At 37.4% G+C, this 13,077-nt stretch overlaps 1 protein-coding gene across 5 annotated transcripts in view; it reads left to right on the forward strand.

Annotated features, from left to right (window-relative positions):
* The window catches only part of CNTNAP4 (contactin associated protein family member 4), a 253,966-nt gene that overhangs the window by 208,405 nt on the left and 32,484 nt on the right, over positions 1–13,077 (forward strand). For all 5 annotated transcript variants that reach the window (XM_058706376.1, XM_058706373.1, XM_058706374.1 and 2 more), the window contains 2 exons: positions 7,329–7,499; positions 8,200–8,418. In XM_058706376.1, the coding sequence (XP_058562359.1) occupies positions 7,329–7,499; positions 8,200–8,418 (390 nt within the window). The remainder of the gene's footprint in view (positions 1–7,328; positions 7,500–8,199; positions 8,419–13,077) is intronic.

Here is a 13,077-nt window from a genome sequence, read left to right on the forward strand (position 1 = left end):
AACTCTGGCATTTGAGTGTTTCTAACTATTTGACTCAATGTACTTCTTCTCAGTTAATCCATTGTGTTGAAATTTTATGTCAATCAAGGAACCACCAAAACTTAAGCATAGTTAAAAAAGATTGTTCTAAGTTTCTTGTTCTAAGAAATTCTTGTCATTGAAATTGTTTTTTTCATTTTGTCTGCATTGACTTGTTCAGCTGTCTGAGAAATCACAGCTGCCCAAAATGCATTAAATAATCAAAGGTGCATGTAGGCAATAAATAACTTTGCAGAAGTTACATTCATAGACTTGAGAAAGATATTGACTAGTGATTTGGTTAATTTCTCTTCCATTCGACAGAGTTTTGTTCCATTTGGCAGACTACGTATGAACCATTAAGGAGAGTGAGGATCAATTCTATTTTAACAGATAATCATAAAATTTTGCAAGCTCTACTATGTCTGATAATCCTCTACCAACAGGAAATTCTTTTTAATTTTTATATTTTTATTTTCTTTCCTTAGGTTCTCTTTATTTAATTTTCCTCGTGTTTCTTCTCCCTTTTTTTTTTACCCCTTCCTCCTTTTCCTCTTCTTCTTTCACTCTCTCTTCTGTTCCCCTCTTTCCCTCCCTCTTTCTACTTGTCTACCAAAGAATTTGAGTGTATTTACTGAGAAAAGTACAGTAAGCTTTCTTATTGCTACTTTGACAGAGGAAATCTTATCATTTCATTCAACCAATATTTACTGAGCCCATACATTATACTATGCCTTCTCCACATCCTGAAAGAGAGAGAGAGAGAGCATGCATGCAGTGAACAGAATAGATAAAAGTATCTGCATTTTGGGGGCTTGAGTTCTCTTGGAGGGTGATAGACAATAAAAAAGTAAAATATATGGTATGATAGGTGCTAATAAGATGTGTTGTGAAGACAACGTAGTTGAGGCAGGGTGGTGTGGGATTGGAAATTTTAAATAGAATGGTCATAAAATGCCCACTAAGAAGGTGGCATTTGAATAAAAGTCTGAAGGAAATAAGGGAGCACGGACGGCATGTGTATATCTGTGAAAGAGTACTCTGAGACAGAGGAAAAAGCCAGAGTAGCCACGTAGAGATGGGAATGTAGCCGAGATGCTCATGGACCAGCAAGATGATTAAAACATCTGGAGCAGAGTGAGCAAAGAGAATGGCAGGAGACATTAGAAGATCTGGTGGTCAGATCATGGAGGGTTTTGAAAGGTTTTATTTTTTCAACTTGAATGCAATTGGAAAACATTAGACAATTTTGAGTAGAGGCTTGATGTGATCTAACTTACATTTTAATGAGATTTAACAGGGGAGGTGAAAGCAAGGAGGCCATTTATAAGACCATATCACCAACCCAGCTGAGGAGTCCTAGTGGTTTGGGCCATGGGCACAATGACAATAGTTGTAGTATGGGACTAATTCAAAAGGAGAAGCAATACAGTTTGCTGATGGATTGATGTAGGTTGCAAAAGCGTCAAGAATGACACCAAGGTGCTTGGTCTAATAGTCAATTAGAGGCACAGAACTGGCATTTCCCAAGATAGAAAATATTGCTGCTGGGGTCAAGGAGTTGCAGAAGAATGTAAAGAACTCAGTTTTTGAACATATTAAAGTTGAGTTGACGTGTTCAGATAGAATGTGGGGTTGTTAGTTTGAGAGTTCCAGGCTTCAGATATGTATTTGTAAGCCATCGGCATATTTAAAGCCATGAGATGGGCCAGCAGGAGTTATTGTGGATGGATAAGTGGGCATTCCAATATTAATAGGGATTGGAGACATTCAAACATTAGTAGGTTGAAGAGGGGAGGAGGAAGAAAGAAAGAAACAGAATTACAACACTAATGAGAAAGGCAAGAGTGTTTGTATTCTGGAGCCAAGTGAAGAAAATGTTTCAAGGAGGGGAGAATAATCAACTACGTTAATTGTTGTTGATAGATTAAGGTTAAGTAAGGTGAGGGCTGAGAATTGACAAAGGACTAGTATCTAGAATATATAAAGAACCCTGGGAAATCAACAGTGGAAATAAAAAGAAACAATGCAATTAAAATAGGGATGTTAATGGACTGAATTGTTTCCCCACCCCCAAAGCTTATATGTTGAAGCCCTAACCCCATTGTAACTGTGTTAACTGGTAACACAGTTGCCAGTCTTTAAAGAGGTAATTTAAGGGGCGCCTGGGTGGCTCCATTGGTTAAGCGTCCAACTTCAGCTCAGGTCATGATCTCAGGGTCCGTGAGTTTGAGCCCCGCGTCAGGCTCTGTGCTGACAGCTCAGAGCCTGGAGCCTGCTTCGGATTCTGTGTCTCCCTCTCTCTCTGACCCTCCCCTATTCATGCTCTGTCTCTCTCTGTCTCAAAAATAAATAAACATTTTTAAAAAAGAGGTAATTTAAGTTAAATGAGGTCATAAGGCTGGGGCCCTAATTTGATTGGTCTTGTGGTTTTTTGTTGTTTTTTCTTAACGTTTATTTATTTTTGAGACAGAGAGAGACAGAGCATGAACAGGGGAGGGTCAGAAAGAGAGGGAGACAGAGAATCCGAAACAGGCTCCAGGCTCTGAGCTGTCAGCACAGAGCCTGACGCGGGGCTCGAACTCACGGACCGCAAGATCATGACCTGAGCCGAAGTCGGACGCTTAACCGACTGAGCCACCCAGGCGCCCCTGGTCTTGTGTTTCTATACAAAGAGTAAGAGACATCAGAGGGTTCTCTCTTCCCACCTGTGCTCAGAGGAAAGGCCAAGAGAGAAGGTGGCCCTCAGCAAGCCAGGGATATAATGGGTAAAAGAGATTTCACCAAAGGGCTACAGATGGCAATTAGCACATGAAAAGATACTCAAAATCATTAGCCCCTGGGCAAATGCATATCAAAACCATGATGAGATGTCACTACACACCCTTCAAAATGGCTATAAAAATAATGATACAGAATTCTGGCTAGGATGTGGAAAACCAGCTCCCTCACACATTGCTGGCGGGGATGTAAATAATACAGCCACTCCGGAAAGGACTGTGGCAGTTTCATAAAAAGTAAAACACGCAACTCTCCTATGACTCAGGGATAGCATTTATCCCAGAGAACTGAGAATTTATGTTCATACAAAAACTCTTACATGGATATTCATAGCGGCTTTGATTGTAATAGCTGAAAACCAGAAACAATCCAGATGTCTTTCAACAGGAGAATAGTTAAACAAATTTTGGTACATCCGTACACGGAATACTGTTCAGCAATAAAAAGGAATGAACTATTGATTCGCACACCAACTTGGTGTATCTTCAGAGAGAAATCTGAGTGAAAAATATGTCAGTCTCAAAGGCTACCTACCTTCCAGTTATGGAACATTCTTCGGATGACAATAGAGAATAGGGGTTGTAAGAGGGCTACAGAAGAGTGAGGGCAGGAGGGAAATGAGTGTGTCTATAAAAGAGAAGCATTGGAGGCTACTTGCCGTGATGCAGATGTCCTGCATCTTGACCGGTATCTGTGAACATCCCGGTTTTGATACACTACAGTTTTGCAAGATGTTAACGTTGGGGAAAATCTAGCTAATGGATGCACAGAATCTTTCTGTGTTATCTCTTACAACCGCACAAGAAGCTACAATTATCTCCAAATAAAAACTCAAATGCAAGAAATTCTACTTCCAGCTTTTGAAATGACTCTTACCTCCAGAAAGATCCGTTTGACTAGTAAATTATCCCTTGCCTTGGCATTTCTGTATTTCACTTCATTTCATTTACTTTTAAGAAAGGTAGTGTTACCAAACTTATCGAGTTGTGTACATTAAATACGTACAGCTCTTTACATGACAATTATACCTCAATAAAGTGGGGCAAGAAAGAAAGGTAGGGTTAGTGTGTCATATGCCTTTTGCTTTTATAAGTAAAAACAGTGCCTTAAAAAATAATGGCTTTTTCAAATGTTCTTTTTTGAAAACAGCTTTATTAAGGTGTAATTTACATACCGTATAATTCATGCATATAAAGTGAACTATTCAGTGACTTTTAGTATAGTCACAGCATTGTGTAACCATTACGGCAATCAATTTTAGAACATTTTTATTATGCAGAAACAACTCCCCACCCCTTAGCCCCTGTTATTCTCTAATTGCCTCCTCTCCCCAGTTCCAGAGAACCACTAATCTAATTTTCTGTCTCTATAAATCTGTTATTTTTTTTAAGTTTATTTATTTATTTTGAGAGAGAGAGTGTAAATGGAGGAGGAGCAGAGAAAGGGAGAGAGAGAGCATCCCAAGCAGGCTGCATGCTGTCAGCGTGATGCAGGGCTCATTCCCACGAGCTGTGAAATCATGATCTCAGCCGAAATCAAGAGTTGGATGCTTAACCCACTAAGCCACCCAGGCGCCCCTAAATCTGCTCTTTTTAATGGATAATCTATTAATGATATAAATAAAAGTTTATCAAAAAGAATATTATTTAAATTCTTTTTTTTAAGTTTATTTATTTTGAGAGAGAGAGAGAGCGTGAGTTGGTGAGGGGCACACAGAGAGGGAGAGAGACAGAATCCCAAACAGGCTACCCTCTGCCAGTGGAGAGCCCGACAAGGGCTCGAACCCACGAAACTGTGAGATTATGACCTGAGCCGAAACCAAAAGTTGGATGCTTAACCAACTGAGTCACCCAGGCGCCCTTTAAATTACTTGTAATCTTAACATTCTACTAAGCTAAGTTTCCTAAATGAGCTCTTTTTTACTTTGTGTATGGAATTCAATCCTTGGTACATCTTCCTCTTCTATGTAAATAACTGTGTGGATCCCAGTATCCATTGCATTTTTTTTTAATTTGGGAAGAATAAAAGGTGGAATTCCTGAAGGAATATTTCCAAGTTTTGAGTACCCTCTACTGAAGTTAATTGAAAAGATACGAATTATTAATTACTGAAATTTTTTAAATTACTAGTTAATTACATAGAATAACACGTCATGAGTTGTTTTTGCTGGGGTGATAAAAGTGGTCCTATTCTCCCGATTGCAGGTGATTGCATTCCAGTCTGCCACTGGATGCAGCTTAAGGATTTTTGAACCACCTTAGCCAGGAACTCTCTCTTCAAAAGACCTGCAGCTTCCTGCTGGCGCCCGCCTGCTGGGCTCTGCTTTGCTGGGCCTCCTGCTCTTTCCCCTCCTTTTTCGGAGGCAGTCCACGTTCTCCTGGGTGCTTCTTAGCACAGTCTGGAAAGAGCTGAGATATCATACGCCATAAACATTTGATCATGGAAATATTGGCCTTTGCTTTCTTTACCATTGTTTTGAATTAGCAGCAATTTCCTCATCCAATAAAATGGTGTCTTTCTTTTCTTTTCTTTTTTATTTTTTTAACCTATTGTGAATCTGTACAATAAGGTTTGCTAACTGGGCTAAATAGGCATGATGATGTATGTGAGAATGTTTCAGCTACCTAAGGTAATACATTGTTTTCATTACTATAAAAACATTCATTGTAAAGATAGCAGCAATTCAGAAATTGGTTTTTTTGTTTGTTTGTTTCAGCCAGGTTCCTGAAACCTTCTGCAGGATGCTTTATTGGGTTAGGTGTGATATAGAAATGAAACAACTGAAATATTATGTCTTATAGTAATATTATCTCATGTAGACCTTTAAGGAATTCTGAGTGTTCTTTTTAATCTGACCGAATGAAGAAGATTCGGTAATGTTCCACAACTTAAAGTTACAGCTTTAATTTTCATATACATCACATTTCAACAGAAAGGCATTTAATTCCTTTTAAAAATAGGTCAGGTAAGAGCTTTTAAGAACACAAATGTGTTGTTATCCCTGATTTGATGTTTCGCATTTCCTTGCAGTTTTTCCTAGAGATCAAAATGTCTAAGCATAGAAATAGCTGTAAAATGGAAATAAGACTAGGCTTGGCCAACTCAGATAATATACAGTTTCATTTGGCTGTAGAAAAAAAAAAAAGCCCTCAAAGTATATTCTCAGCGGAATAAATGCAGCTCTAAAATTGTTCACAGATGAGCTGAGAATTGACTTTTGAATCAGGTCCATAAGAAAAACAGAAAACGTAAACTGGATACAGCCACCGCTTGTTTGGTCCAGGATTTATAGAAAATAAATTAAAATCTAAGGAACGGAGAGAAGCTGAGGCAAGTCTGCGATTTTTAACTCTAGCTATCTGTTCCCTGCTAACATAATGAACCATTGTTTTGAAATTACTGTTTTCTGACTTCAGTGGATCAATACGTCTTCCAGGAAGGTAATTTAGATAGAATTTTAACCAATGTTGTGAGTGCGTATGGAGGCAGGTGTATATTTATATTCCGTGTGTCGAGAACTTGCTGGTGGCAGCAGCAAATACATAGTTCATTTCTCGGGTGGTGCTTCTCATCAGCCACACAGAGACACTTGGATTTCGCTCTTGCCGCTTCAATCACTGCATTTATACTTTATTTCCCATGCTGTCTGCTGTATTAGTCCCACAATATTTTCTCAAAAGGAAAGTTGTAGGTATAACTGCTCCCCCCCAAAAAAAACAGAATGGGAAAGTGAAGATGAGAAGTGGCATGTGGACAGAAATTATAATTCAATTAATAGTCCACATAATTGTTTTCAAATCCCTTAATTTATATCCCCAACCTTTTGCACATTTTCTCCTTATATTGAGCATTTTTAAACTTTTCGAGAGCCCTTTCCTACTGTTGATCACTTCACTATTACAAGCAAAATAAAAGATAATTTTGAATGGAAAGAGCATTTTTGTGAGAAGATCAGGAAAGTAAGTAGTGTCTTGATCTTTAATTAGGTGAGAATATTTTGAATGCCAGTCTCAGTTTAGAAAATCACAAGGCCCATTAATGAAAACAGTTAGTTGAAGGCGTAACTCTGTGAAGTGTGTGTGTTAGAAGTGTCAGAACAAAAAACGCTTTGAGCTTCTTTAGAGTTTTGTTATTCAAAGGAATGTAGGTGTTTCAGTTTTCAAGTTATAAAAAAATTAAGTCTATTAGTGAATATTTGGGAGATTTTTACCACATCACTTTGGCAGAGGGTGGTATTTGGGGTGAGGCTATTTTTGTTACATAAAATATAACATTCAGACCATTTCTGTAGTGATCATTCCTCTCCTATGTTGGAAGGAATCCAGGATCACGATCCTTGTAAAATCTCCATTCTTATGCCCATGTCCTGTAGACTAAGTATATAGTTAATAGAAAAAAGAAAAGCGGGATTGTATAAATTAGCAATATTTTTAGTAGCAGAAATACTAAAAATTGAAAATGTAATTATGCCATTCATTTCATGAATTTTTCTTTTTGATTTTTTCCTTTTTTTTTTTTTTTTCAAACAGGATCATTTTGGAATTCAGCTTCCTTCAATACTGAGGCTTCATACCTTCATTTTCCTACTTTCCATGGAGAACTTAGTGCAGATGTGTCTTTCTTTTTTAAGACAACAGCTTCATCTGGGGTATTTTTAGAGAACCTGGGGATTACCGATTTTATAAGGATAGAGCTACGCTGTGAGTCTCCTTTTCCTTAGAGGCCTGTGGAATTCTATTTAGTAGTAAATCCTTTAACTAATTGTTAAAGTACTGTGTTTCTACTTTATCAGCTGAATCTCTTCATTGTGTCCTTTTGAAAAAAATCTGATATCGTTAGCCTTTTTGCAAGAAAATAATTTAATATTTAACACGATAATTTGGGAATATAATTGGTATTCTCTAGAACCAATTTAAGAAGGGTTTTAAATTCAGATAATTAAAATTTTTTAAAAACTAAATTCTCAGTCAGTTACAAAGTTAATTAGATCCCCAGCCTTATAATTTTGGTATACGCTTAGACCACCATTAGTATCTTAATATCAAATGTATATTACATGCTTTTAAAATTATAGAAACTTTGAATCATTGTAAACATTATTTTTACATAAAAGGCCAGAGCCTATTTAGTTTTCTTATTCTGGCCAAATAGCTTTACTCTTTTCTCAGTATGAGAAATTAACTCTGAGGATGAATTTTTTAAGATCGGAGTTTTTTCCCAAATGTGTTTGACTGTCTTATTCCCCCTCTGTCTTTTACTGACGTCATCGGTTCCTTCCGTAAGATTTGAGCCCTTATCTTTATATTTCCTGACTGCTATGCTATGGCGCTGTTCCTAAAGAGGACTCCGCTTTCCCCCGTGTGGACTAACTTGAACAATCTTCGTATCTCATATTTCCAGCACCGGCAGTAGTGACCTTTTCATTTGATGTGGGGAATGGACCTTTTGAAATCTCAGTGCAGTCACCCACTCATTTCAATGACAACCAGTGGCACCACGTCAAAGTTGAAAGGAACATGAAAGAGGCAACTATCCAAGTGGATCAGCTCTTACCGAAGACGCAGCCTGCTCCCACTGACGGCCATGTCCTTTTACAGCTCAACAGTCAACTCTTCGTGGGTAAGTTCTGTCGTCATTTAACTCTATGATGTCAGCGCAGTCGTGGGCCAAAATGAAATAATACCAACAATAAAAATAGTGGTAACAGCCACAACAAACCACTGTTTACTGAGAACCTACGTTCCAGGCTGTGCCAGGTGTTTTATGCCTTCCTGGTACCCAAACCTGTGAAATGAGTTAACCCCATTTTACAGATGAGGTGACTGAGCTACCAGGGATCTAAATGCCTTGCCTTCACGAATCTACCTAGTAAGTGAGATTTAAATTTGTATTTGATTAATGCCTAAATCTGGATTCTTACTGTTACAGATTATGTAATCTGTTTGCTTTGTTTGTTTGTTTTTACATTAGTGCTTTTAGTGTTATGTTGGAGGTGTTTATCTCTGTTCCCAGAGGATTTAAGGAACTCTCCCTGTAATGCCAGCTGATGCCAACCAGGGACCCTCGTCAAAAAACAGGCCAGTAGAAGAAAAAAGGAAAAGCAGGAACGAAGTGTATAAACCATCAGTTCTGCTGGTGTCTCTCATTTTGCCTATTTTTGGATGCCTTCTGATCACCTACCTCATACTTATATCCAAATGTTCCTTTATTGCCTAAATACATTCACTTGGTATCTATACACTTGATGGTGGAATCCTTCTGGAAGTGTTTATTTTTAATCTTGCTAATTACTTTACAGAACTCATCGGCCATGAGTGCAAGGAATTATTTCTTACTTGATCACTTTTCAGATATTTTAATGCAAAAAAGGGCACGGCAATGCTATAAAAGCAGGATAGGTTATACATGATGAGAAACTTTTTTTCAAGCATTTTTGACAGTTGTGTTTTAGAATAAAATTCAACCTACCTATTACATCGTTCATTGCTTAATAATCTTGTTTATTTATTCTCACTGCAAAAGATAAGCCTATTTGTGACTTACTTGATTAAGACATATTTGGGATTTCTAATGCATTTATATACTCCTTACTTCTATCATTTATTCTTTCACTCAATAAATATTTAATGAGCAGATTCTATGAATAGGGCACTGTAATAGACAATCTAATCATGATCTTATGGCCACTCGACTGATTTAAGGGTATGGAAATAATGAGGAATACTTGAAAGACCTAACTTTTAGTAACATGCTAGAAACTCAGGAAATTGACACAGATATTTCCCGAATTACAAAACCTGAGAGATCGCTGCAACCAAAGGTATGGCAATTTAAAATCTGTCAGTATCTTGGAAATAGCCTTACTATTCTTGGAAATTGAGAAGGCTGAAACAGTCCTCGAATTTTACAGTGAGGTCTGCTGCAGTTCGCCTGAACGTGACCTTTTATCCTTTGTGCGAATTTTAACTTCATAGAAATGAAGTCACTATGTATTGTGTCTGATAGGAATCCGGGCCTTAATTTGATTTCAGGTAGCTGTAGTGGCTGGAAGCACTATTATTATATCAGAAGACTGTGTTGGAACAGACTTGAGTCTTCTGCCATCAATCATGTGTTATAATTTTAATAAATATACCTAAGAGATTTCATCTTTATGGAGGCAATTGGTTAGGCTTTTGACATCCCCATATGTGTTCAAATCCAAAGGCTGCCCTATGTGAAAGTTTTATAAACTAAAATCCTCGCTGTGTTTAAGTCAAGTCATAGAAAATTAAAAAGGCAGAAAGATCTCTGAAAAATGTATCTACTCTTAATAAAAATCTGTTTATACAGTTCCCTTCTTTTTACTCACAGGTAACTGAGAAAATTGACATGGTTAATGTGATGATATTGAAAGAAGAACTCGTTTTATTTTACTTTATTTTATTTTATTTTATTTTATTTTATTTTATTTTACTTTCTTCCAAGATTTTACTTAAATTCATGTTAACTGTTAACATATAGTGTAATATTGGTTTCAGAAGTAGAATTCAGTCATCCATCACTTACATACAACACCCAGTGTTCAACACAACAAGTGCCCTTTTTAAGAGTCTCATGCTCTGAGCTTGACTAGCCGGGCAGTTGCAAGTGCCCTTTTTAATGCCCATCACCCATATAGCCCATCTCCCACCCACTTCCTTCCATCAGCCCTCAGTTTGCTCTCTATAGTTAAGTCTCTTAACTTCCTCACTGTTTGGTCTCATTTTTTCTTCCCTTCCCCTGTGTTCATCTGTTTTGTTTCTTAATTCCACATATGAGTGAAATCATATGGTATTTGTCTTTTCTCTGCCTGACTTACTTCGCTTAGCATAACACACTTTAGCTCCATCCACGTTTTTGCAAATGGCAAGATTTCATTCTTTTTGGTGGCTGAGTATTATTCCATTGTGTGTGTATATATATATATATATATATATATATATATATATATACACCACATCTTTATCCTTTCACCAGTCAACGGACATTTGGGCTCTTTCCATAATTTGGAAAGTGCTGCTGTGAAAGTTGGGGTGCGTGTGCCCCTTTGAATTGGTATTTTTGTATCCTTTGGGTAAAATACCTAGTAGTGCAATGCTGGGTCTGAGGGTAGTTCTGTTTTCAACTTTTTGAGAAACCACACTGTTTTCCGGAGTGGCTACACCAGTCCCACCAATAGCGTAAGAGGATTTCCCTTTTTCCACGTCCTCATCAACATCAGTTGTTTCCTGAGTTGTTCATTTTAGCCATTCTGACAGGTGTGAGGTAATATCTTATTGTAGTTTTGATTGTATTTCCCCAATGATGAGTGATATTGAGCATTTTTTCATGTGTCTATTAGCCATCTGGATGTCTTCTTTGGAGAAATGTCTGTTCATACCTCCTTCCCATTATTCCACTGGATTATTTATTTTTTGGGTGTTGGGTTTCATAAGTTCTTTATAGATTTTGGATACTAGCCATTTACCCATTATGTCATTTGCAAATACCTTCTCCCATTGCCTAGGTTGTATTTTAGTTTTGTTGATTGTTTTCTTCACTGTGCAGAAGTTTTTTATCTTGATGAGGTCCCGGTAGTTTATTTTGTTTCCTTTGCGTCTGGAGATGTGTCTAGTAAGCAGTTGCTCCAGCCAGAGTCAAAGAGGTTACTGCCTGTGTTCTCCTCCAGGATTTTGATGGTTTCCTATCTTACATGTAGGTCTTTCATCCATTTTGAATTTGTTTTTGTGTATGGTGTAAAAAGCGGTCCAGGTTCATTCTTATGTATGCTGCCGTCCATTTTCCCAACACCGTTTGTTGAAGCAGTTGTCTTTTTTTCCATCGGATATACTTTCCTGCTTTGTCAAAGATTAGTTGAGCATAAAGTTATGGGTCCAATTCTGGGTTCTCCATTCTGTTCCATTGATCTATGTGTCTCTTTTTTGCCAGTACTTTACTGTTTTGATGATCACAGCTTTGTAATACAGCTGGAAGTCTGGCATTGTGATACCTCCTACTTTGCTTTTCTTTTTGAACATTACTTTGGCTATTTGGGGTCTTTTATGGTTCAAATACAAATTTTAGGATATTTGTTCTAGGTCTGTGAAAAATGCTGGTATTATTTTGATAGGGATTGCATTGAGTGTGTAGATTGCTTTGTGTGGTGTAGACATTTTAACAATATCTACTCTTCGAATCAAAGGCATGGAATGTTTTTCCATTTCTTTGTTTCTTCTTCAGTTTTTTCATAAATGTTCTTTGGTTTTCAGAGCACAAATCTTTTGCCTGTTTGGTTGGGTTTATCCACAGGTATCTTATGGTTTTTGGTGCAATTGTATATGGGATAGATTCCTTTATTTCTCTTTCTGCCGCTTCACTGTTGGTGTATCAAAATGCAACCAATTTCTATACATTGATTTCATACCCTGCAACTTTGCTGAATTCGTGTGTCAGCTCTAGCAGTTTTTTGGTGGAGTCTTTGAGGTTTTCCATGTAGAGTGAAATCTGTGAAGAGTGAAAGTTTGACTTTATCCTTACCAATTTGGATGCCTTTTATTTCTTTTTGTTGTCTGATTGCTGAGGCTAGGAATTCCAGCGCAATGTGGAATAAAAGTGGTGAGAGTGGACATCCGTGTTATATTCCTGACTTTAGGGGAAATGCTCTCAGTTTTTCCCGATTAAGTATGATATTAACTGTGGGTCTTTCATATATGGCCTTTATGATGTTGAGATTTCCTTCTGTCCCTACTTCATTGAGGGTTTTTATCAAGAAAGGATGCTGTATTTTGTCAAATGCCTTTTCTGCATCTATTGAAAAGATCGTATGGTTCTTTTCTGTTCTTTTATTAATGTGGTGTATCACATTGATTGATTTGAATATGGAACCACTCCTGCAGGCCAAGAATGACTCCCACTTGAATGTGGTGAATAATTCTCTTAATGTACTGTCGGATTCGATTTGCTAGTATCTTGTTGAGAATTTTTGCATCCATGTTCATCAGGGATGTTGGTTTGTAGTTCTCCTCTTTAGTGGGATCTTTGTCTGGTTTTGGAATCAAGGCAATGCTGACCTCATAGAATGAGTTTGGAAGTTTTCCTTCCATTTCTCTTTTTGGAACAGTTCAGAAGAATAGGTTTTAACTCTTTTTAAATGTTTGCTAGAATTCCTCTGGGAAGCCATCTGGCCCTGGACCTTTGAGAGTTGGAAGATTTTTGATTACTGATCCTATTTATTTGCTGGTTATGGGCCTGTTCAAATTTTCTATTTCTTCCTGTTTC

The sequence above is a fragment of the Neofelis nebulosa genome, chromosome 17 (assembly GCF_028018385.1).
Source record: "Neofelis nebulosa isolate mNeoNeb1 chromosome 17, mNeoNeb1.pri, whole genome shotgun sequence".
Taxonomy (NCBI): domain Eukaryota; kingdom Metazoa; phylum Chordata; class Mammalia; order Carnivora; family Felidae; genus Neofelis; species Neofelis nebulosa.